Raw genomic sequence first — 25,468 nt, 5'->3', positions numbered from 1 at the left:
TAATATAATGTAGTCTCTATTCTCTCCTACAGTGTCCATGAGAGTGACTTTGACATCAGTAACTTCATTTTACTACGAAATAGCAATTGGCCTGAACAAAAACTCTTCAGTCTAGATCTGGCCCACTGGAACAATCCATTTAAATGCCACCCTAAATACTCTCTTCTTTTCAGACACTGCAAATCTGAATCAAGAACTGTTGGCCAGGCGCAATTCTGGAAGCTCACTTTCAGCTGTTTTCCTCATCCCTCCTCCGTTTTGGGACCTCATTTTATATGATTAGGTATGCATCTTCCATACTGTATTATGACATGCACACCTAGCAATGCAAAGAAGGTTATTTGCATAACCAGTAAAGAACGGAGTTATTATTATACAGGAGTTAATTATTTCACAGTAGTAATTGCCATTAAAACCTCCTACTGAATTCATGTATATTAGTGCTGATCTATTTATGAAATTCCTATAATAAACATGTTATGCTTACTCAATACTTGCCTGACTACTGGATAATTCCTAAGACCATTACAATGTAAACCTATTGTTAACTCAGCTACTGGTAGAAACTACCAGAAAAGAAGTTACTTGAACATTATGATAAATGCAGTAACATTTTAAATTGTAAATAATTTGATTGTACAAACCTCCAGTGACATATCAGCAGAGACCTCCATCAGCGAGGACCAGTTCTTAAGCACACCTGAAAATACAGATTCTAGCAACAATAAAGGGATAGTGCGATGTCCCAGACCGCATTCCAAGGTGATCTGAACAGATTTCACTACGATGTCAAACTTCTCTTGTTTCACAGCACGCTCACAGTCCTTAAAAGTTTCTGTTGCTTCTGTAGCTACATCAACACCAAGAAACCAAGCATTGTACTGATCTAAAGGTTTCACTTGCCACAAATTTTCACAAACTTCAGTTGCTCCTCTAGAATCCTCTTCTGTTGGTTTTGGCTTTAGGGCAGCCATAATGGTCACCACAGTATTCAGAATTATTGGTGAGATCTTGAACAACAACAACAAAAAATCCTCTATTACTCAAAACATTTTAAAATTGATGAACATATAAAATACATGATAGATGAAAATGGCAAATAACTCTTAGGTTCTTGATACACGTACACAGCATTAAAAAAACAAGTTATCTAAGAAACAGAAACAGAACCTATTCATGGACCTCCTCTTATTTTCCTTTCCCACAACCTTTCCTAGTTCGTCCCTCACAATCCCACAGGGTCAAGAAGAATATTCTCAGATTGCTATTTCATTTTCACCGATACATGGTATTCCCACAACAGCAGCGAACAGACACCTTTTCCCTAGTATACTGTAAATCATCAACACTTAAAAATTAATTTTTAAGAATTTCAAGGTGTTCAAAAAAGCATATCAGAGTTACATACAATACCATTTCACTTAAAGGTACAGTACACCTGTCAAAAGCTTTAAGCACAGCATACTATTGTTTCCGATTTAAATTTCATTACTGGCTATTTTTTCAGATCAGAAATACAAAAGTATGAGGATTTTTATAGGAGAGTTAGCAAGTTATACTCAGAGATACCTTTACTATATATTTGCTTAATAATTTACCTACTAAGAACACTGTATTTCACATTGTATATCACCACGGAAGTCACATTAAGTGCCTTAAGTTAACATGCACTTCTGTTCACATTCCTGTTCATAAACCTCTCTGAAGAGAAAGAGTGGCAGTGACAGGGAAAGGGTTGTTTCATAAAACTGGAAGAAACTAGTGGAAGGAGTCCTAGTATCCAATATTAAATTTGCCCTTTTTTGCCAAGAGATGGCCAAAACAATAAATATAATGATTTTTCCAACTCAGAGCAGCCTTGAAAAACAAAAATGCCTATTTCCAAAATTAAACTGATGGAAGAAACAGAAGTTTTAGATAGGGATACATGGATTAAAAAAACTAAGCTATAGCTCATTTTAGAAACAAAGCTCTTCTTCCCAAGACAGCTTTAATAACCTAACTTACCTTTATGACAAGTTCTTCAATTGTTACTACCACAGTTTGTAACCCCGAGACATGCCTCATATTTTCCATGACCAGAGAACATGGTCGTAACACCTGAGTGAAAAATACAATTTGATTAAGGTTACTCCTGGATTCTAGCCTTTTGAAATACTTGTATTTTTTAATTCCATTGGCAAAAGGCTGCTGACCCAATAAAACAACTGGTTTTCAAGTAACAGCATTCTTTCTACAATACTGTGCTTCATTCCAGCATCCAAAATTGCTGGAATTGCAGTAAACAAAGTTGCATAGATGTATTCTTAGTCTTCAAAATCCCTCATGCAATTTCTTCACTCAGAAACCTTTACTTCAACGTAGTGATCCACCACACAGGTTTTAAACAAAGATCTATGTGATGAAGTCTTGTGCATTCTGAAAAATGATTCACTTTTAAATGGCACTCTGCATAAACACAGCCCTTTCCTATCTTCATAATAATTACATGAGAACTGAGTTTTCTGAGTGCTATGGATATACCAACAAACAGACATGCCTGCCAGCAGTTGTCACTACTTTTTTCATTACGAAAATCAAGTTTTCATACCTTAGTAACACTCTTGTCTTGTTTTTCTCTGAGAAAGGCACAAGCCAACACTTTGAAGTCCTTCACTTGAGCGGTCATCCTCTGCGCAAGCTTTACCGAATTCATAGATAAGTCACATTGGAAAGAAACTTTTAAGGCAGGGGCATCAGCACTGGTCAAATTAGCAACAAACACAATTTCAGGATCCATGATCACAGCTTTTACACTCATATTTGGCCATACAGATGTTTCTGTGAAAATAAGTAAAACCACCCTTGAATATAACTGGCTCAACAGCATTATTATATATGTAATACCTCAACTATGCATAAAAATTGGTACATAGTTTTTGAAGGTATAAATTGAGTATCTCAGTATTTACAGTAATGCTGTAGTATTTCACTAAAAAGTAAAATCACAGTGTCCAGAAATCAGCAGCAAACTGGTCAGCAGTTTCGTTCTGAAGAAGCTGTCTCTCGATACTATATAAAAGCATTATTTGCTCAATGCTCTGCAATCAACCTAAGTAATGGCTCTATAAAGCCAAATTCACAACAGTTATCTTCTGGTTCAATACCTAAAGCAAATAAGCTCTTTAGAGGGAAGATTTTCTAATTGTACACTGCTAATTTCAGTTCAATTTCTTGTCTGAATATCCACTCAGTCTCCAAACAGGATAGAATCACATGTATCTCAGTTCAAAGGACTCTAACATACTAATGACGGATCAAGACACTTCAGTTCAAAATGATAAGGAGGTATAAGTGTGTGTAACCCTCATGCATGCTAGTACTCATTACATAGGTTTCCCGAGCCTAGCACTTGCTGGAAACATCAGAATATTGCACCCATGCAATTGAACAAAAGGCAAGTTGAGGCTTGGGGTGCTACAAGAGCAAAAGCAAAGAAAGCAAGGCATCATCGGTTGCAGCCAGCAACACATTTGTGTAGCCAACACATTTGAGCAGCCACTAAAAGTACCCTTTTTCTGGCGTGTGTATCATCCCTCCTTTATCATGGGACTTGGCACATCTCCATCAAGGGAAGAAGAGAGGAAGTGAACTGCTGACATAACTAGAGCAATTCATAAAACCTAGGGCTCACTCCCAACACTCTGCCAAGTTCCCAAAAGAGAGGGCTGTGGGGAACAGTCCAGACAACACAACCCACAGATGAGGTCTGACCACAAGTCAGTCGAGCCAGGCTATCACTTAAAACCAAACAAAACTCAACTCAAAAGTGGTCTTTTGTGCCCTTGTTTCATCATACCATACCTTCAGTCTTTAACCAAAAAGAGAAAAGTTGCCTTCATCAAAAACTTAGTTTTCCATATCTTTGAAACAATAACATACAGTTATTGTCCTTGAAATACCAACATACAGTTTCAAAATTCCTAGCTTGCAGATAGATAAGACACTCTTTGCCACTCACATCTGAGGAGCAAGTTGTTCTTTTTACTTTCTTAACTACTATTCACATGGTCTGTCTTGCTTCCTTTGCAGAAATAAGTAAGAGTAAATAAGATGAGTAAAAATACTATTTAGCGGGATGACTTTCAGTATTTAGTTCTGTTGTAGAGCACAACCTGGTTACTTAATACAGCAGTAACCTATGGACAATTTAAATTGTATTTGTTCTTCATAATGTATAAGTCTGATAGCAAGATAAGCACTTGAACACTTTTGGATGAGTTATTTCTAATATGAAGTCTGTAAAAAGAAAGGGGAAAGAAGGCAGTTTTACAGACCTGTTTCTGGTTTGGATTTCCCAGAAGCAACGTGCTTTAAATGGAGCTGTGTAGATTTTTCAGCTGAAGATGCCGGCATTGAGTTAACGAAGAAATCCGCTACCGTCAACAAAAACTCCATACTGGCACATATGTACAGCTTGTCAAGGATGGCAACAACTTGAGTTTCATTTTGATCCTGTTTGTATCTTATATCTATCATAGAACTGTCATTTGTGTCATATTTCTTGTCTATCATTCTGGAAAAGAAGTTTAGCGACAATTATTTCTAATAGCATAATACATTAATATAGAAAAAATAGGATACATAATATCATTTGTCATTTATAAAAGAATTACTAAATAAGCAATCAACATTTTCTGCAGAGAAATGAGAATACGGACATTTCTCTAACACAGGAATAATTTCTATTTTAACTGTGTCCTACAATTTAGGAATTACACGTGCAGCGTGTAATAATCAGTACCTAGAACTCTCTAACTGAGGCTGGTTGCACTCTACTCATCTCTTCACCACGGTTGACTGTAATACTCAAGCCTCCCAGGTATTTTTTGTATTACCTCATAAACCAACATATAGTTTGAAGAAACCTGTTTAACATTATTAAAAATACATCACTAATTGCTCTAGTGCATAGCACAACTGACAGCCCTACTACATTCTATCAGTGCCATGTGAAGCAAAGTATAGATCTATGAAACAGTCTTCCTCATAAACTGCATGGACTTTTTCATTTCTGATGCACTCATACTTACCTTGCTGTCACATTCTGAATTCCTTCCCTGAGATCATCTAGTGTACATGCCTTAAGCTTAACATTTATATCCATTGAGCCATTGGAAAACACCTTGCCTGACGATGCCATGAGATGCAGTCGGAGCTCACCAAGGCGTAATCTGTCACTATGCAGCAAAAGCGGGGACTTCTACATAAAGCAGTAAAATTACTTAGTACAGAACAAAGTAGTAAGCACACTTCTCATGAGGCTAGTCACACAGATGTGCATTAAAATCTGCAAATGGAAGAAGCCTGTTGATGTCCTGAGTCCTTCAACCACACAAATTAGTCAAAGCAAGTAACTGAAGTACACATCATTTCTAGCAGTTGTTCAGAATGCATGACCGAACGATATTTCACTTGACTCTGAACCTCCCACCAGAGAATCCCTCCATTCCCATCACACTAACTCCATTTACAACCAGAACCTCAGCATTAAATAGAAAGGATATAAACAAGGCATTTAAATCACATCACATTAGTGCATTTCTTCCTGGTGATGCTCATGAACTTTTCAAAATACATCCACTGCAAATTCCTGTATTACAGTCACTTTAAACGCAAAGCTACCACCCATTCACTAGGTACCAAGGTGTAAAAAGTAAGAACCTTCATATCTAGACAAAGCCTATGAAATCATGATTATAAGGCAGCATTATACATTTCTCTTCTGTTTTCAGCACAGTTTGACTTTTTCACAGTGTTTGTTAATGGCTCACACTCAGGGCTATGTAAGAGGGAAGTATGGATCATGTACATACTGCAGCTGCTTACTAACGATACAGGCATCATGCACTGAACTAGTATCACGGAGACTAGCAATTCGTACTTCCAAATTTTCGTTTTTTAGGTTGGATAACTGGAATTAAGTCTTGAATGACCAAAAGAGATGGTGGGTTGTTTTGATTGGTTATTTAATATTTTTTTTTAAATGTGTGAGTTTTAGAAGTGCACTGACATTCTTCAAATTAAGGCCATTCTATGCTCAGAGTCTCCAGGTTGAAGGATAAATTGCCTAAGATCCATAAGGCAAGCATAACAAGGTCAAGACAACAAATGAAATATTTTATTTTACTATCTTGAGTTCTGTCCATGTGCAAACTTCCCCACCCCAGCAGTATAATAAAAGCTTTGTCACAAACCTGATTCATATCTCTATTGTAGAGAATTACTGAAAGTGACTCAAAATTAAAGTCAAATTTAAGTGTTTCATAACGTTCTGCAGAAGACTCAACTGTAGAAAAACTTTTTTGTCCCAAAGCAAGAAGAGGGTCTGTTGATAAAAAGAAAATACTTTTACATTTCTTTAGAATACTAAGCTTGGGGACAGTTTTCTGGGTTTGAGTTCTGTTTTTTTAGTTAAGATCAAAGAGTCAGAGAAAGAGGAAAAGTTAGGATGACTACTCTGGACAACTCACAGTTATATACTCAATAGCACTTTGTTCTCTTCAATAGATGTTAAAATCACCATGCTTTGAGTGGTTTAAGTACTTTTTTTAAAGTTGTCATTAATTTACTGTGGCTGTTCCTCTTTTAGTCAACTACATAAAGTAGCAATACCAGAATTTGCATTACTCTTCCTTCTAGATTCTTTTCATAGTATAGCTTTCAACTATTGGTTGAAAAACTTTTTGACATTGAGAACATTATGCTTTGAACAAAAAAATTGGCAAACTTAACTATATTTCAGCTAGAAACACATACCGTTTACATTAATATGCTCTTTAAATATTAAAAAGATATTATCCTGGATTTTCATAATTGTTCATTAACATTCTGGGGAAGCTTTTTGGCTTGGGTTTTATCTTTTTTAAACCCGCAATTTCAGCTTCTGATACAGGCTGAAGAATACCACCCTATAAAATATTAACTGCAAGAAACAGCTATAAAATTTTTGACTATCAACAGCTTGCATCGCAATGTTTTTGGTATGTGCACACATTCTTATTTGTAATTTTTCATAAACTCATTCATAACCATTAAGAAAAACAATTTATTTACACTGAAGTATTTCAGAATAACATGTTGGAATTGCAAATAGTCCTCTCCATATATCTATATAGCTACAGAATTTAACATACCCTCAGAGAAATCAGATTCATTTGAAACTTTCCCTTTGTTAACCATCTGGGTACCTTCAACGCTTTGTTGCAGAGTATTTGGCTGGGAAGAAGCCCCTCCAAGATTCTCAAGTAAAATTTTCATGACAACAGTTAGATCATCTTCACTGAGTGCAATCTGTAAAGTGACAAACCCACAATCTATTCGTGGTGATGTTATCTCCTTCCAGTGCAGAACCCTACCTTTGTCAATAGTAAGCAAATGTTTAGAAAAAACAACATACTGATTCCACCATAAGCATGTCAGTCAGTCAAAATAATCCTGCTCAAAACATCCTAAACTTGAGTAGAAACGGGTGGACCACTTCTAAAATATGATTAGTTGCTTGTTATGAACAGGTGTTACAATAAGAACTGTGTTAAATATTTTCTGGTCTTTTAAAGGCTCTTTAGCTGCAGAAATACAATAATTGATAAACATAAATGCTTCTTAACAAATCAGTAATCCAGAAACAGACAGATAACATAAAAATCACTATTTCGTTGTATACACGGAAGCAACTGTCATTCAGTAAGTCTCTAAAGAGTTAATGAATCTCAATACATTTATAACATTGCAGGGTCATAAAAAATAAGCAATAAAAAAAGTGGCAAGATACAGTCACTTAGCCAAAAATACGTAATATGTTAGTTTCTCCATATCCATTTTTTTTTAAATGGTACTCCTTCAGTATTATATTCCTCTGTGCTTCACCGGTGCTACACCTGACTTCAAGGCAGACAGAGGAATGAAATTAGTCTGATATACAATTAATATGCCTTGCAGTCCATTTCTACCCACCTAAATCTTTACGGTCAACACAGGAAAAGAGAAAGTAAACTCCTTTGCCTGAGAAGTCATCAAGCATCATTTTGAACTACTGCCTCAGAGACCTACTCCTACCCTTTTAACTTCCACTAAGACTACTGAACACTCAAATAACTGATTATTATAAACAATTTGAAACATTAGTAATCTAGATACTAAATACTAACTCAACAGATAAACCTTACTGACTTTGCTATTAATTCAAATGATGGCTGCAGACAGACTCCCTTCTCCCCCATAAAAACAGACTATTTCATTTGCATGCAACTACCAGAACTATTCATCATACAATACCAAAACTAGCACATCTATGAATGGGACTGTCAGGCTTAAGCGTTAACATTCTGTAAAGAATACAAATTGTAATGAGTCTACAAGTTTGGTAACTAGGCTTAATACTATTCCAAGAATAATTATAGCTTTCATTCTAGCTCTGATTTGCCATGATATTACCTGCATTGGTTTTAGGTCCCCTTTGATTCCAATTGTTGGGGCTTTATGATACCAAGTTGCTGCTAAATTTCTCTGGACCAGTAAAGTCAAACTCACAGGACACAGAATTTCAGAATCTGTTTGAGAATCTGTGAATAAAATGCACCTACAAAAGATGATATAAGCAATACAGGAAAGATATTAATAGCTGTAGAACCCAAATAATATAATGATCATCTAGCAGAATTATGGGTCTTTGATAATAATGTGTATATACATGCACGTAGGCCCAGGTTTGCACGTAAGTGCTTCAGTTACTCTCCTATCATTCTTTTCTTTCCAAGAAGTTTTAAAAGATTATGAATAGATATCCCTACCTAAATGCATTCTTAAGCCTATGGTGTTTTGTTTTGATGGTGCTTGTTTTTTTGAACATTTCCGTTGGCCCTAATCTTTAAGTAATAGAGCAGCTGCATATGGAATATGGACCTGTTTTCTCAGCAAAATATTTCTCAGGGCAGAAGGCAACCCTATGTATACCTTGATAATTTCAAATGAGTTAATTGTACATCCATGTTGTCAATGACTGGAGGAAGAGAAGATTCATCTGAAGACACCAGCTTAAATTCATTCTGAACTCTGATTAAGCCAAGATCAGCTATCAAAGCATTACAGGAAGTTGAAGATTCAGGAATAACTATAACTGGAGCTTTCAAGTTGATATCCATTAAGAGACGAAAACTCTTTTTAGCGAAGTCTTTCATGCTAGAAGCAGCCATTTCCGCCGCCTGGACTGTCACTGCATTCAGGGCTTCTTGGGCCGTTTGGAAGTTGTTTAGGAAGTTCTGTTGGAAAGAAGTCAAAAAGATGAGAACTGCAAGAGCAAATAAGCCTCAAAAAAAAGGTAAATTTGAAGCAAAACAAAATTAAGAGAAATAGTTTTTCTGTGTCAGAAATACAAAACGTTTGATTCAACCATGAAAGTTTCAAAAAAGAAAAAGGAATAAAAAACATATGGAAAGACACCATTTACTTCATTTTGAAGATACTAAAGCTATCGATTAGATTCCCTATTCGCTTTTTTTTTATCCTTGCCCTTATTTGTTATTCCTCTATAAAACAGTGCAACTTTTAAGGGCGTTTCTTCATCAAAATACTTCTGCATGCTTGTAGATCAGCTCACCACAAGGCAGTGGTCAGACACAGCTGAATAAACTTGTGTTTTGTTTTTTTTTTTTTAAGAAAAAACTCCTACTGTCAAGAAGAGAAGTGAAACTAGTGTCTTACCAAGAGAGACATAAAGAACTTATGTAGGTAAATTATTTGGATGCAGCCCACTTTCAGAGACATTTTACCATCCACCCTTGACATATCAGCATAGGCTTCACCTGCAGTAGCATCTGGATAAAGCGACATTTGAAATCTAAATACTTCATCTCCCATTATGGAGACAGCCTAGAAGATGAAGTCCATATAGTTAAAATTCCCAGACAGTAATCTGTGATAAAATTATTGCTTAAGGTATCAGACAAGTAATATTTCCACAAACAAATCAACAGCAATTTACCAGCAGTACTTGGACACACATATGCTAGGCACAAAAAGAAATTAAGTTAGCTACTTCAGGGTATGTTTCATCTCATTTGATTATCCGTAGTTCGATTTATATTTAATCCACGCTACTCATCAGAATTAAAGCATCAATGAAAACACGACTGAAACATGATTAAAAACAATTAAATAATGAATGGAAGCATGCTTTGCTTCCCTGAAATAAAGTAATGAAATTCTGCCTAATATTTGATGCATTACATCATACTTACTATAATGCATACATACATCAGACCAAATCAACTAGAGCACTTTCATTTAATAGCTTGAAGAAAGGGGTGCTTTAGTCTGTTTCTAATCTGTGCAACACATCACCTTTTTATGAATTGTTTTTGGATCAACATTTGTAATCACAATGTCCTCAAGTCTGGAGAATACTTTAATCTTTTTAGTTTTCACAGCTACAGATGCATCCATTCCTGATTTGAGATAAAAAAAAAAGAAGACAGCAACTTATTAAAAAGCATTTATTAACTAAATAGTTTATCTAAGAAAGAAATATTATTACTGAATACAAATAAAATAAGAATAACTTAGAATTTAAATTTTCTGCTATGTAACAACTGATGCTAAGCCCAGTGCAGAAGTCCTGACCTTCCTACATACGAAAAATCCAAGCTCAATTGACTTTAAGACTACAGTTAAAAAAAATAATCCTGACACTACCTAAGATCAATCTATCTCTTCAAAAACTTAAGCTTATGCTATATATCAAATTGTGTTTTCATTTCTTCTTATTTTACTGCACTTAGAAAGCAATTGCCTTCTTTTTTCAAAGAAAATATTTTCACATTTTCTTCCCTTGCAAGCATTTTGGATATTAAAACTGTTAACTGCAATGATATTATATAATTAAAGCATATTTAAGGAAGTGTTACAAGACACATATGTAGTGCACACATTAGTCTTTCAGAAGTGTGCAAAGGTAAATAATATTTCTGACAATTAATTAGTCGAATTAAATAAATAAATAAAACTTACCTTGTATTCTAATGTCTGCAATTCTACAAGTCTGATCGCACACTGAAATGCTGAATGAATTTAGCTTTGCAGTGAGTTTTAACTCACAGATATCATCATGGGTTGCATTACCAGACACTGGATGGGAAAACCAAGTGATATGCAAGATCACCATCATAACTCAATTGTTCTAAACCACATACTACAGTATTTGTGTGTTGTACATATATGATTCAAAAAACATTTTGCAGTTATTCTCTAAAATTAATGCTAGTTAGATATGACATTAAAGCAACTTTTTTTTTTTTTTAATTAAAACATGGTTATTTTCTGGCACAAGAACAGTCATCAATGAACACACGCAAACAACAATCAGGACAATATGTTCTTTTTTACCCTCAATATCTGTTTTTTAATGCAACAGCATACTGAATACAGTCTCAAACACTATCTCACATGCTAAATGTTCTTTTCTGCATGGAGTAGCACTGCCAATTTAGGTTTAATTAATGAGGAAAAACATTTCTGCAGCCAAACTGAAGGTGCTGCCAAAATTCAAATACAACAACCAACCACTAGAAGCTTGATCCCAACATATTAGAAAACCTTGTGTCTCCCAAACAGTACAGAGTAATCAACTACAGAAGCCCTGACAAAACACCCTTCAGGAGTCTACATATAAAAATTTATACTACTTCAAGGTTACAGATACCAATTTTTAAAATAACCAGAAGACTGAGAGATCCTTGAGTTCAGAACTTAACTTAGCTTCCCCATGGCTCAGGAACACCTATTTTTATCAGTGTCAGCACTCTTAAAGCCTGCAGACTGGAGAACAACAAAGTCATAACACTGATGTTTTGGGAAGGCCTTGGTACTGTTTACTGCAACATTATTTGTTCCACTTCAGTCTACTATTTAGTAAAATCACATATGGTGTAAGGAGGATTTGTAGAATTAAGCAAGGACATCTGGCCTCTTCAAATACTAACATTATACGGAGCAATGTTTTGGGCTTTTTTAAATAAGATCATTTTCTCTCCACATACAATTGTGCATATCTTGTTTTTCACCGAACAGGCTGCAGTGCTGTCACTTGAAATGGTATCCTTCGAAAACAAAGGTTATATGCTGCCATGCAACAAAAGCATGGACTTCATAATGACATTACCTGGTCTGAGAGCACTTCCTTTTTCTTGTTCTTCTATTCGGGGCTTATGGTCTGATGCTTTCTCAGTACTGGGAGGAGCACTTGATGGAACACTGAATGTGAGAAAACTCATGATGGAAAGTAAAGCCTCTGTGTGAAGTACTAGATCCAAACTTGAAAAGATGACCTAAAATAAGGGCAAGGAAACACGGTAATGTTGTCATTTAATATATAGTACCAAGTGATTGCATATGAACACAGAGATATCGTCACAATTCAAAGTCTTGCTCTTTCACATGCATATCCCCTTTTCTACCTCCTTCAGCTTAACAACATATAGAAACTTTGGAGTAGATGAAGGAGCCATGGAAGAGAACACTACAACAGCTACAGAAGTACTGTGCATGTCTCAAAATTGCTATTTAATGTAGATGTGCTTTTTCAGTAAGCTCTTAGTTCTGTTGCATTTCATTGCAGACTACAGACCTCTTTGGATCACATCTTCAGAACCACACAGAAATATTTTAGTAGGTATGATTAAGAAAAAAAAAAAGAAGAAAAAACCCACCCACAAAAACACAAGATTCAAAATTTGCAATCAGAACAGAAAGTACATGAACAGCAACTACTCTGGCCAGTACTACTTACTGAGAAGTACCATCAGCTAGTCATCTTTTTGTAGCTGAAAGCAACTCTCTGAAAATGCTAGTTTTACTGATATGTTAAAGGATGTCAGCATTTTTGACTCTCAGTAAAGTAGATCAGTGATGTCAAATTCTCCATAGGGCTATCAAGAAGCAAGCTCAACCTACCATGACTGCTTTAAAGGAAAACATTTTTAAAAGCAACAATTACCAAGGCCTGCTTACTTTAGAAGTCACAAGTTATGGAAAACTACACGTAGACAGTTGCTTTCAGGAAAAGTAAAAAGCATTAAGTGAATATGTCACATGCTCATAAGATGTTTCACCTCATCTCAATTTCACTGTTAGGAACTTTCAAGCTCTGCAATGCACGGCTTGCATTTTACATGCTGCCGAGTTTATCATTTGGGGCAAGGAGGAACACACACACACCCCCCATATGCTACAGTTAAAAAATAATGTCCTTACATACTTTAACTAGCTAAAAATCTACAGCTTCTATTAGAAAAATAATTAACTAATCAGTGCTAAATACTACTACTTTTTCTTTTTTAAATAATTTTTTTCCTCCATTTCTCTTTGAAGTAATGAAATATAAAGTAGTATGTTTTAATGATCAGAATAACAGGGCTTGTTCTCTTCAGTAAGTAATTAACAGGTTCATACAGATGTTACCACTTGAGAAGCTTAAAGTTATGAAATGCATCCTCTACTTACATTAATGCTCTGTTTGGTGCTTCTGTAAGTAGTAACAAAATTAGGTCCGTCTGCATCAGCCTGAAGGAGGAAAAAAAAAGCCTAAGCATACAGTCAATTTCTATTCAATTAATAGAAAGAATTGAATTATTTCTCTACACACACAAGAATTACTACCACTGTAAAAGAAAACAGAGGAAAGCAATGAACCCTTAGGAAAAGAGTTCTCTCTTTTTAAAATACACTATTCAGGCAAAAGAATAGGTACTCACAATGCTCCAAGCAACATTTTATTGCATCTACTTTGCATAAGTTCAACTGCTTAGGTACAATATCTTCTCTTATGTACAATCAATTTAAACTGGATCAATCCATGCTTAGTACTCTGTCAGAACCAATTAAGTTGTTTTTCTCTACTCTTAACATTAATGACAAAATTTTAATAACAATATCCCACTGGTCCTGAGACCTATGAGATGCCCAAGCCTTTACATCCTTTCTGAAAGGCTTTTTTTTTTTTCTTTAAATAAATCTCAAGAGCCATCTACCAACTTATTACTCCTCAAATGTTTTTAACCCCTATAAAGGCCTCACTTGAATAGGCAAAGACTATCTCACCTATTAAGTTTCACAAAGGTACTACTCCGTATTCTTTACAGAGAAGAATGCACACATTTAGCTTACACAGTGATTTCAGTAGGTAGGTTGACTTACGAAGCAAGCACTATATGGATGCATCAGAGAGTAAAATGAGATGTAAGTTGAAAAACGGCTACTTGAGAGAAAGCCTCAGCCAGTTTTAGATGCAAGTCCTACAGGTTTTAAAACAAACAAGCAAAAAAAAAAACCCACAAACCATCTCTCACAGGGTAAGTATGGAAGCCTTATTTTAGTCCACAAATAATCTTAGCTAAAAAGGTATTGAAACCTTAATGTATTCCATTTTCAGAAGATGTTCATCTGTCTTACTTGAAGAATTAATAATACAAAGAGGATCTCCATTTGAGTCTGCAAATCAAGAAATAATCTAGTTAGTAATGGAAAGTATTTCCATTCACAAGTTTTCTTCCACCCATGGAATGCCCCTGTTCTAGTTCTCAATTATATACTACTCTTGCTGAAACTACGAAAGGAAACACCTCTTTTCATAGAGAAGCTGCAGATCAAGCATTACCCTGTGAAATGCTATATCCACGATTACTATTTTTTTAATTGTCAATTGAATCAATCCATTTAATTAAACTAGTCGAAATAAACTTAGCACGGTCCTGCAAGAAGATTCAGAACTGGAAAGTTAATTGCACTCCTACCCATAGTTTTACATTCCTGTCTTTATTTATATATTCTGTAACATACTTTTCTACTTTAAATACACGGCTATTTCTGTTATCACTTGAGTACCACTTTAAATTGTTACCTCACAAATAAAGGAAATATTCTGGATTTCCAATGCTGCCAGAAGTAGTAATAAAGCACAGATTAAGAAGTCTGAAGTTGTTACAACTTAGTAACTGTTCATCAAAACATGCTGAACAGAAAGAATACTTCACAGGAATGATTCTAAGTAGGCAACTAACTATTCAAGCTAACTCTAGCAACAGCAGTAGAACTTCTTATCACATGAAACACTTAAACGGAATCTGAACTATAGAGAGAAGGATCATTAAATTAACTTGGCACGTAATCTCCCTTTTCTGTTTTGTTTCGATTTTTTTTTTGTTTTGTACCATATCACCTTACCACAGAATTTGACAGTATGCACTATACTTACTATTTTACGTAGAATACTTACCAGTTATTTCAGTGCACCTCATAGCAATTTTTTTCAGATATGCTGCTGCGGTCAATTCATGATCTCTGATTTTAGTTTTAGTTCCAAGCTGTAGCACATTTAGAATATGTAATGGATACCTCTCCTTCTGAACCTGCTTCATCAAGGTTATTACTACCTTGAATATAGGAAAGGAATTGAGTTCACTATTTCAGTAAAACTGTTCAGAGAGCACAGAATGCAGTTATAAGCGGACATTCTCTCTTCAGCTAGACTTCAAAAGTGTTATTAGTCTAGACATTTTGCTTTTTTGTACAAACGAAATCTATAACACCAGTTTGTAAATATTTTTCCCCTTCTGTTCACACAGACATCTATCTTCAGAGAAAAGATATACTTGGATAATTTCCTATCCATAAATATCTTTGTTACTCAGCTGCTTGTGCATTTTCCCTGTATTTCACCTATAAACTCACCTTCAGTCTTGTATCCCTACAGGAAAAACATTAATTATACCTTACCTATTTTGCTACTAGAGCCATTTTGTTGCTTTAAGAACCATACGCCTCGTGTAAGGCTACATGAGAGCAGAACATCTAAAACAAAGTTTGTTTTTCCCTGTGACATGTCAAGCCCTCTATACATACAAACTCACATAACACAGACAAATGAAAACAGCTAAATAAAGGTAGCATTCTGTATACCCTTCTAGACTGAAGAATCTAGGTTTTCAGTTATTTTAATTTCTTTTCATCAGTTATTACCCCCTTCTTTAAATAACTAATAATTACAGCCCACTTCTTCTGATAAACAGATTTGAATACTAGAACCAGTAACAAGTTTATTACAGATATGTACCTCTTTGATTTCAAAATTAAGCAGCATATTGATTGCATCTTCATTTAATGCTCCTTTCCTCTTTTCAGACAGCACTCCTGGAACACTCTTATCCTGTGTCAAAACAGATTTCTCCATTTCTTTGGTTTTACCTGCAGCATTCAATAAAGTGGTTAACTCCCCAATTTGCTAACATTCGTTTAGGTCAAGAAACAGATCCAATTCTTTTATTCATTTAAATGGCTTAAATTCACCTGAGTTAGCAACATTTCCACAAACAGAGCCTTTAACTTCAGAACAGGAAAAGAAAGTAGAAATATTCTGGCAACAAGGACACTGCCATCTCAATACCTTGTCACCTCCATTACTTTTTAGCTCCCACAACCACCAAACTCTGTCTTGCAATATTTTGAAGCATGAACACTATCCTTGCAAAATTAAGGAGATGAGTTTTTACTTGCACATCATACTCAGATCTAAGTCTGCTTTCCATATAACACATGATTTTCGTTGTTCTTGAATGCTAACTTAATATCTAAGACAAATTTTATCTCTCACCTTCCTCTTGCAGTACTGGTTTTGCATGAGCTTGTTTATCTTCTGCTTCACCAAGGTTTTCTGTCAGCACTTTGAGGAAGACATTCAAATCCTCTTGACCTACCGCAACCTACAAAATTGCAGATCAAAGTTCTCAGGTGGGAAAAAAAAAAAAAAAAAAAAAAAAAAAAAAACTGTTCTTTAAAGTTATAACTAGCTATCAAAGCAGACCATTATTGTCTGGCAAGATTAAAGGAGCTTAGCTACAGCTGTTTTGTCAGCAGTATCATCCTTTAAGTAAAGTAACAATGAAAATCTTCTGACTACTTACAGTTGAAGGACTATGAGGTTAAAGAAAGTTATGACTTCTTAAAGCTGTATCAATATATAACGCAGCCTTTAGAGTATCTATGTTTTCAATACTTTCCTATGAATGACATGCTACCTCATGGCATTTTATTTCCAGTTTTGCCAAGAGATAACTGGTATTTCTTCCCCAGTATGTTGCCACAATACACGACTATCGTGAGATCATTCAAGGGAGATTGAAAGTTACACAGCTGAGTTACTATGGCAAATATTAGCATAGATTTAAATTCTTCTCAAGAAGATACCATTTCTTTTAAAAGGCACTGAAATAGACTCGTTTAGTGAAGTAGACACAACAACATCTGATATAAGTTGGTCCTGCCTTATAGCAGGGAATATTCAAGACTCCTTGACATGCCTTTCAATTCTCTATTCTCTTAGCATAATAAATGGACACAGGGGGGCTGGATATTTTATATGACACTTTTAAACTTCACCATTTACAAAGGTAGGTTAAATCCAGTTGACATCCCTAAAAAACACTCCACAGCTACTAACAGCTTGCAGTTTGTTCCATTTTTGTGCCCAGAAATAACATAAAGCTTAGTCTTACGTTAAGTATCATGAGCTACTCACCACCTTCTTTTCACAAGACTTACATTCATTGTACCCAGATACCCTGTAATCTCCAATACTGGCAATTTGTGAAACCAATCTGCAGCTAGATTTCGATTCACAGACAGGCTCAAATTAATAGGGTGAAGTATCTGAATGTCCAGATGAGATAAACCTGTCTCCATAGTGGTTCTTAAAACAAAGGAGAAAAAAAAAGTGTTGGGGGATGTTAGAAGTTTATCATGTTACATTTTCAACTCAAGTATCTTTAAATATCAAGTTTAATCTCTCTTTAGACATACATAGCTTCCTGAGCAAAACAGAACCTTATTTTACTGCTCGTTTATTTGCCCCTAGGGTAACAGGTTCGCATTCTAGCACCAAATATTTGACTGTTACGAACCATGACTTCTAAACAAGTAGATTAATATCTAAGTATAATATTAACAATTAGCTAAGACATTACACATGGTACAATGCACTTTACCTAGACAGTTTCAGCTCTGTCAGCTGCACGTCCATTTTGTCAATGACTGGAGGGAACAAACCACCTTCTGGAGACACCAAGCTAAACTGGTTCTGAACCTTAATCAAGCCAAGGTCTATTACTATAGCATTGAGGGAAACTGAGGACTGAGGAATGACTATAACTGGAGCTTTTATGTGAATGTCCATAGCAAGTCGAAAGCTCCTTTGAGCCAGATCTTTTACGCTGGTAGCAGCCTTTTCTGCAGCTTGGACTGTAGCAGCACTCAGTGCCTCCTTAGCTGTCTGAAAGTTGTTCAAGAAGGTCTAGAAGAAAAAGAGTTGAAGAGAAAGCAGAAATAGAGCTATAAACAGTTTTGTTTTTAATCTCAACTATTCTCTCATTTTACAACACCAGTCACAACCAACATCAACCACAAGTTATGCTGCCTCCTGTGTTAATTCTTCCCTGGGGCAAGACAACTGACTACTTTCTATCACGACCTCTGTTAGATGGTCAAAAATGTACTAACAAGTACAATCAAGCGATTTTTGAACCCGTCTTCTTCTCCACCTTCATTAATGGCAACAGTCTTTTATCTCATTACCTTCTGGGGACCCACATTATTTTTAGAGCCCTTCTGTCACCAGTGAACGCTAATACTTATTAAAGCCAGTACTAAGTGGCAAAGAACCCACTAGTGCTTAGCCAAAGAAGCCAGTACTAGAATATTTGACAAAGGGATAAGTGATTTACAGTGGTTAATTTGCTGTCCTCATAGCATCAAACCTTGCAGAAAATTTTGTCTCTAGTTATAACTCAGATATGTTTGCACGAGCAACGAATTCAGTTTTTTGCTGAAGGTGGGTGTGAGAACATGAATATCTTAAAAGCACGGTGGGGAAGAGGGAGACTCAGAATGCACCCCCGGCAGAGTAGTAGTTTTTCAAATTCAAACCAGTTACAGTTTGTTTATCTGAGTTTATTAGTAGTACATAAGGAAAATTAAGCCTACCCTTTCTCTTTCACATACTTAAGTTAACCTTTATACCGAGATTGCAAACAGGGAGGAATAATTGAAGAATTCAGCACAAGTCACACAACGGCAGGACTTACCAGCAGAGACATGAGAAATTTGTGAAGGTATACTATTTGAATACAACCGACTCTCAAAGATATGGCACCATCAACTTTTGACATATCAGTATAGGCTTCTCCCTCAGTAGCATATGGATATAAAGTCAGACTGAAACTGAAAACTTCATCTCCTACTATAGATACAGCCTAGAAACAAAGAAATAGTATCTTCCAGCCATCAGTAGCTTCTACGAAGGTATTTAATACAATATAAAACTAAATATATTGTCAGACTATCAGATATACTAATTAGATATGACCTTTTAGAAAACATCTGTTTAGACATCCATGCTTCACCATGTTTACAGGGAAACAGGTATTTACATGAAATCAAATATTTCAAAGAATACAATGTGTATTAAATTTCACTTGTACACACAAAATTAATGAAGAGTCAAGTAAGACTTAAAATCCTATACCTGTACCTTTTTATGAAGGGTCCTTGAATCAACATCTGTGACAATTATGTCTTTAAGTCGAGCAAAGAGTTCAGTTTGACTTGGCTGAACAAGAAGAGATGAGTCAAGACCTGTAAAGTATAAGAAAATAAATGGCAGCAGTGCATAACAGAAGCAGCACTCACTTTCAGGGTAGGGTGGACAACACAAATAGGCGAGGTGAGGAAAGGTCTTACCATATTATTCTCAAATTACATTGTTACAAACAATTCTGCTGTTAATCTTGCAATAATTCAACAAATATTACAAACCCACACACGCTTGCATATATACAAAAAAAAATTTGATTTTCTCTTTTGTTTCCAAATAAAATAAGTTATTTACAGCCTCTTCACCAAGGGGCATATGAACTACAAGTTCTATTACATTTTAGACTCCTTGTATCCAAGTAAGGATAATTAGAAGTAATTTCCAACTACCACAATTTACCCAAAATCAGAAAAGGGGGAGAGAGAGTGGGCTTTTTTGTTGCTTGTTTGTTTCTGTTTTTGTTTTTAGCAACACATTAAATCACATCCTAAAGAAAAGCATTTTAAGTTCTGGAAATTTAAGTTTGGGGGTGAGGATAAAGAAACACAACCCAAAACAACAAACCCGAACAAAGCCTAGGAGTTCAAAACCAAAGGAAACAGTTTTAAGATGCATTAAATAACTCAGGTACACACACACCAAAAAAAATACAAAATCTAGCACAACATGAGAAGTAACTTATAATCAAATTCCTTCAAAACTTGAATGCTAATTCAATACCTGAGTAGTTGATTATGTTTATCCAAATGGAGGCCAAAACATTATGACATAGTAAAGGACTGACTTCGGAAAAAATACTACAAACCACATTTGTTCCAAAGCACAAGAGAAAAAAGCATGTGCTGAAAATTTATACCTTAACTACCTTTCAGTTCATTTATCAGCAGTTGCTTTGAAATCAAAATACATGATTAGTACAGCTAACAAAGAATTTAATACCTTGTATCTTGATCTCTGCAATGTTCTTTTTTTCATCACAAATATTTAAACAGAAGGCATCCAGCTTGGCAAAAAGCTTGAAGGCAAAGATGTCCTTATCCTTGGAAGGTCTAGTCACTAAAAAAAAAAGACAGAGGGTGTATTTTAAAGGCACATCATGCATGTTTTCAGTCAAACTCCTGAGAGCATTGGAGGGCTGTTTTAGTCTAGTTACTGTGGCATTCAGATGATTCAGTATTGTTTCCTATCATTTCTTTCATCACCACTAGTATGTAACTGCTACCGTTCTATCTTGTGTGGGAGACAGGGATTTGGCCAACCTCTTTTCAGTGGTTTGTGGGGACAGGACAAGGGGCAATGGCCACAAAATGGAGCACAGGAAGTTCCGCACCAACATGTGAAAGAACTTCACGGTGAGGGTGACGGAGCACTGGAACAGGCTGCCCAGGGAGGTTGTGGAGTCTCCTTCTCTGGAGATACTCAAGATCCCTCTGGACACCTACCTGGGCAGCCTGCTCTAGGGAACCTGCTTTGGCAGGGGAGTTGGACCCGATAATCTCTTGAGGTCCCTTCCAACCCCTACAATTCTGTGATTCTGTGATCTTAGAGAAAGAAAACTCCCTCTGAAGCCAACTCTATTGATAAAACATGTCAGCATTTCCTTGTTCATCTGTGTCTAATACCACTCCCACCTACTGTTAAGTCTCTACTGATACTTTATTTTTTTTAAATGAATGGTAAATGCTGTTGTAAGGAGAATAATTGCACAGTACTTTTAATATTAATTCAGCAGGTTCTCAGTACTGGTTTTTTCAGGTTATCAAATGTCCTACTTCAAGATCCTTAGATATTAACAGAAAACTTCACCTTATAAGAAATGGCAAACCTTGAAAGCCTTTTTCAGGCAGCCAACATCTAGGTTTTCTGAGAGCAAGTATTAAGGCTGTGGAGAATAAGGTGAAGTCAAGCACAACTGCCAGAATGATCTATGAGGGATAAACCAGAAACCATCAGACCTCACTGATGGTCTGCACCTTCACTAACCAAGAGTAGCAAGTGTTAATACAAGAGCTTAAATGTTTATGGATGTTGTTAAACAGCAACAGCTTCTCAGTCTGCAGTCAAACCGACGCCATTTCAAGTTAAAAACAACTCTATGACCATTCTTTGCTGAACACCTCAATTCCAGTTCATGTGATGCTTGAGTTTTGCACTTTGTGTTGAAAGAAGTGCAGCTGCTCCCCTCGGTGCCCATTGTTTTGACAAATACATTTTTTTGTTCCAGCGCTCTAGGAAAAGCAACGTTTTCATTAGGCTGGCAAAGCACTTGACTACTTCTTCTCAAGTATACTTAAATTGCCTAGTTCAATATCATAATTATCGAAGTACTATTTATTTCTTCTATTTTACCATGAACACTAAGATCATACTCTGAGTCCTCACAGAAATGTCATGTACTGAAATTCAAGTTGATTTGTGAAATCAACTGTGAAACACAAGAACAGAATGCTCACCTGAAGACACTATTTGTGACCATAACGTTTGTGGGGTTTGTTGTTGTTTGTTTGCTTTTTTGAAATCAATCCTCCAGCCTGGAGAGCCACTGTATCATAAGCTTTGATTCTCACCCCACTTTACAAAGTTAATCAGGTTTCTCTAGGATTTGATCCTTCGGTCAGCATGCAACACATCCACCCAGACTCATCATTCTGACAAACACAAGAGTACCTTTCTTTAATCTAATGTCATCTCGTTGCTTTTCTTCTTCAGTTGATGTCTCTCTACTGCTTTCATCCGCAGATGGACTAACAGCCGTTAGAAAACTGACAGCAGACATAAGGGCTTCTGTATGCAGCAGAATGTTTAATGATGAAAAAGCTACCTGTTGAAAGTATGAGATTGCTCATCACAAAACACAGCTTACAAGTAGAAGAGCTGGACTGAGGTGCAAAAGTACCCTACGGAGCATAGCTACCTTAGAAACAGAAAAGCTGCATGTGTTATACCAGCAACAAGTTATAAAGGAAAAAAAGCTTTTTGTAAAGCAGAAAAGTGGTAGACTCAGAAAATAACTGAACCTGACAACAACTCAACAGCTCTGTTAAGCTATTACCTGGTTAGTCCAAAAGCAAAGTGACAAAATGAATTCAGAAGCATTAAAAGAGGGGAAACTCATTTATGACTAACAGAGAGACACATCTGAATTAAGGTAGTTAGCAGTTAGGTACTCAACCTCAACCAGGATTCAGTCTTCTCAAGCACTATGCTCTGTCAAACCCAGACTCCTGCATGCTCATGCCATAACCCAGTACAAAGTAAAAAGGTAAGTGGCAGGTGGCTGTTACGTTGATACTGAGGATAGCCATTTCTCAATAAATCCATTAAGGGAGTCCAAAAGGTGAAAACTGCCCACAGTTGTTTCATTTTTTTTATATTATTTTTTTTAGCAAAACTTATTACCACTTGAATCGGCTTGAAATTGGAAAAAGAAAGAGTTCAAATCCAATTCTTACAAACACGAGTCCTACCAAAGAGCTACAAGCCAACACCTAATCATGTAGGGAAAGATGATTTCTCTAAATATCAGCACTCTTCCATAGGGTGAAGTCAGTCAATTCAGCATATGTATCTACTCCACTAGCTGTGGAATAAAACTGTCATCCTCCACTGTGGCTTTCAGAGCCTTTTCTTAGGAAAAAGATGCCAGTATTAACTGGACTTCCCTGATGAAATCTGTAGAAATTGCAAAACTACTCAATTTTACTGAAAACTATTCAGGAATATTTCAGTTGTTATGCCAGAAAAAAACAGGCAAAATATTTGCAATAAAGTAAGAAAGGGAGAAAGATGTCTTTTAAAGAAATGTCATATATTTTTCTTATTTTAGTAATAGCTCATCACATTATGAAAACCAATAACCCATTTTTTTATTTCCAGAGTTACTCAATATACTATTTTTCCTTAGAATGAAAACTGACTCAGAAATATACCATTAGTACAACGGTCAGAATTTAACAAGGTAGGTACATGCTGCCTTATAAATTACTGCAGTAGAGGAAGATGTTTTTAATTTCTTGCTCTAGAGAATGACAGAAGTGATGGAGAGGAAAACAGTATCACAAGAAACTCCTTAATCGTATTTCAGAGTGAAGAATTAGAACTCGCTCCCCTCCCCACCAAAAAAAAAAAAAAAAACATGTCACTCACAAATGGATTTAGATTTCTATGGAAATTTACCCAAAGTGCTAATTACACAGCTCACACAATAGAAACACTCAAAGAATTTGACAAGAAACAGAAAAACTTCTAGAACTAATACATATTCCCCAAGGCAGGCATTTGAACTTTATTATTTCAAATGCTTGAGAAGATACGGCACTCTTACTTTATTTTAATTTTATTCACATGAGCTAATAACTAGACAGCTTTTCTCCATGGTTAGGAAATAGACTAACACACCTCTCTCAAACAAAGAGTATAAAAAATTCAAGTACTTTGGATCTCTACGTCTCCCCTGGTGCAAGAGGAAGAAATAAAAAAAAAACAGGAAAGCCAAAAAAACACCATCAATTCCCCACTTCTAAGCAAGCAAACCAAAAGAAAGCAAACAAAATCTGCAGGCACTCACTTCAATCTTCTGTTCAGTGTTGTCAAAAGTTGTCTGAAAATGTGGACCATTTCTGTCAGCCTGAAATGAATGATTAGCATGTAGCTTGTTAATTCAAACCACCCACTGTGCTCTTTAGAAGATACAAAACAATCCACTCTCTGAATAGTACGCTTAAGACTTTATCAAGTACAGAAAAGGTTTAAACCAAAAAAAAAAAAAAAAGTCAACCTCTAGAAAAGCTTTATCTATACCTTGATATATTCCACCTTCAGAAGGTCCAAGCCAGGTTTATCTGAGGAACTAATTAGATGAAGGGGTGCCTTTTTACCTGTGACATAACACACAAAATACACACAAAAAATAGAGTAATTTTTCTTCTTTCAGTGAACCAAAGGAATTTGTGCCTTGAACAAATAAGCTTTCAGTACACTTTGTTAAAATATGTTGCACTGACAGATATATATCAATAGTTTCCCTTTGTTAGGTCTAAAACATAAAGACCGTTTCCCTTCTCCATCCAAAGCTATTTATTTATCTAATAAGCACTAACACGGCAGTCAAAAACTATCAACTGTACAACTGACACAAGCACTTCCAATGGAAAATTGCATAATAAGTACTGTGCCTATGCAACTAGAACAATAATTGAATTTTAGTGAGCACAAAAAGACAGGAGAGAGACACTTTCAGACTACGGAAAATATGCTATTTACTCCTCTTTCCTTACCTCCAATTTCATAGTAATCCAAGCTAACTGTCTTCAAATATGATACAGCTGCTAAATTATAGGTTTTGACTGTAGCCTCTGTCCCAAGATGCTTTACATCAAATACAAGTACTGTTTCTTCAGTTTTTTTTTGCCTGGTGAGCTCTAACAAAACCTGGATGAGCAAGAAATACACAGTAAGGCCATCTGTTCACATATTGTATTTTCTTTGCTCAAATGAACAATGAACGAGTGCTAATATTAATGCCTTGTGAATATCTGACGGTGGGAGACAACTATCTTGTGGATCTTACAAGTCTTGCTCTTCGTAAGTAACCTGCCCAGGTACTTGCTTTGTTCTACCATTGCTTTTTTTTTTTTTTTTTTTTTCTCCTCTTGGTCAAATTGTGTCTGGAGTACTTTTGGTAGAAAATACTAGTTGCAAGAATGGACTTTTTACATGGTTTTTTGTGCATAACACACAACTCATACACACAATTGAAGACTGTTTTATTTACACTTCTTTCTATCTTATGAA

The 25,468-nt window shown here is 35.8% G+C and overlaps 1 protein-coding gene across 4 annotated transcripts in view; it reads right to left on the bottom strand.

The window, feature by feature from the left end:
- The window catches only part of VPS13C (vacuolar protein sorting 13 homolog C), an 88,962-nt gene that overhangs the window by 33,220 nt on the left and 30,274 nt on the right, over positions 1 to 25,468 (bottom strand). For all 4 annotated transcript variants that reach the window (XM_048081269.2, XM_048081266.2, XM_048081267.2 and 1 more), the window contains 27 exons: positions 24,952 to 25,105; positions 24,476 to 24,552; positions 24,243 to 24,302; positions 22,343 to 22,496; positions 20,615 to 20,731; positions 19,613 to 19,716; positions 19,167 to 19,334; positions 18,072 to 18,376; positions 17,629 to 17,776; positions 16,682 to 16,790; positions 16,145 to 16,275; positions 15,308 to 15,464; positions 14,444 to 14,523; positions 13,537 to 13,596; positions 12,197 to 12,362; positions 11,047 to 11,163; positions 10,381 to 10,484; positions 9,742 to 9,909; positions 8,995 to 9,299; positions 8,476 to 8,620; positions 7,176 to 7,332; positions 6,237 to 6,367; positions 5,073 to 5,242; positions 4,317 to 4,555; positions 2,591 to 2,820; positions 2,008 to 2,100; positions 645 to 1,010 (listed from right to left, as the gene is read on the bottom strand). In XM_048081269.2, the coding sequence (XP_047937226.2) occupies positions 645 to 1,010; positions 2,008 to 2,100; positions 2,591 to 2,820; positions 4,317 to 4,555; positions 5,073 to 5,242; positions 6,237 to 6,367; positions 7,176 to 7,332; positions 8,476 to 8,620; positions 8,995 to 9,299; positions 9,742 to 9,909; positions 10,381 to 10,484; positions 11,047 to 11,163; positions 12,197 to 12,362; positions 13,537 to 13,596; positions 14,444 to 14,523; positions 15,308 to 15,464; positions 16,145 to 16,275; positions 16,682 to 16,790; positions 17,629 to 17,776; positions 18,072 to 18,376; positions 19,167 to 19,334; positions 19,613 to 19,716; positions 20,615 to 20,731; positions 22,343 to 22,496; positions 24,243 to 24,302; positions 24,476 to 24,552; positions 24,952 to 25,105 (4,215 nt within the window). The remainder of the gene's footprint in view (positions 1 to 644; positions 1,011 to 2,007; positions 2,101 to 2,590; positions 2,821 to 4,316; positions 4,556 to 5,072; positions 5,243 to 6,236; positions 6,368 to 7,175; positions 7,333 to 8,475; positions 8,621 to 8,994; positions 9,300 to 9,741; positions 9,910 to 10,380; positions 10,485 to 11,046; positions 11,164 to 12,196; positions 12,363 to 13,536; positions 13,597 to 14,443; positions 14,524 to 15,307; positions 15,465 to 16,144; positions 16,276 to 16,681; positions 16,791 to 17,628; positions 17,777 to 18,071; positions 18,377 to 19,166; positions 19,335 to 19,612; positions 19,717 to 20,614; positions 20,732 to 22,342; positions 22,497 to 24,242; positions 24,303 to 24,475; positions 24,553 to 24,951; positions 25,106 to 25,468) is intronic.

Source organism: Anser cygnoides, chromosome 11, assembly GCF_040182565.1.
Source record: "Anser cygnoides isolate HZ-2024a breed goose chromosome 11, Taihu_goose_T2T_genome, whole genome shotgun sequence".
NCBI lineage: Eukaryota > Metazoa > Chordata > Aves > Anseriformes > Anatidae > Anser > Anser cygnoides.
Note: the sequence above shows the minus strand (reverse complement) of the source record. Positions and strands in the feature narration are given on the sequence as shown.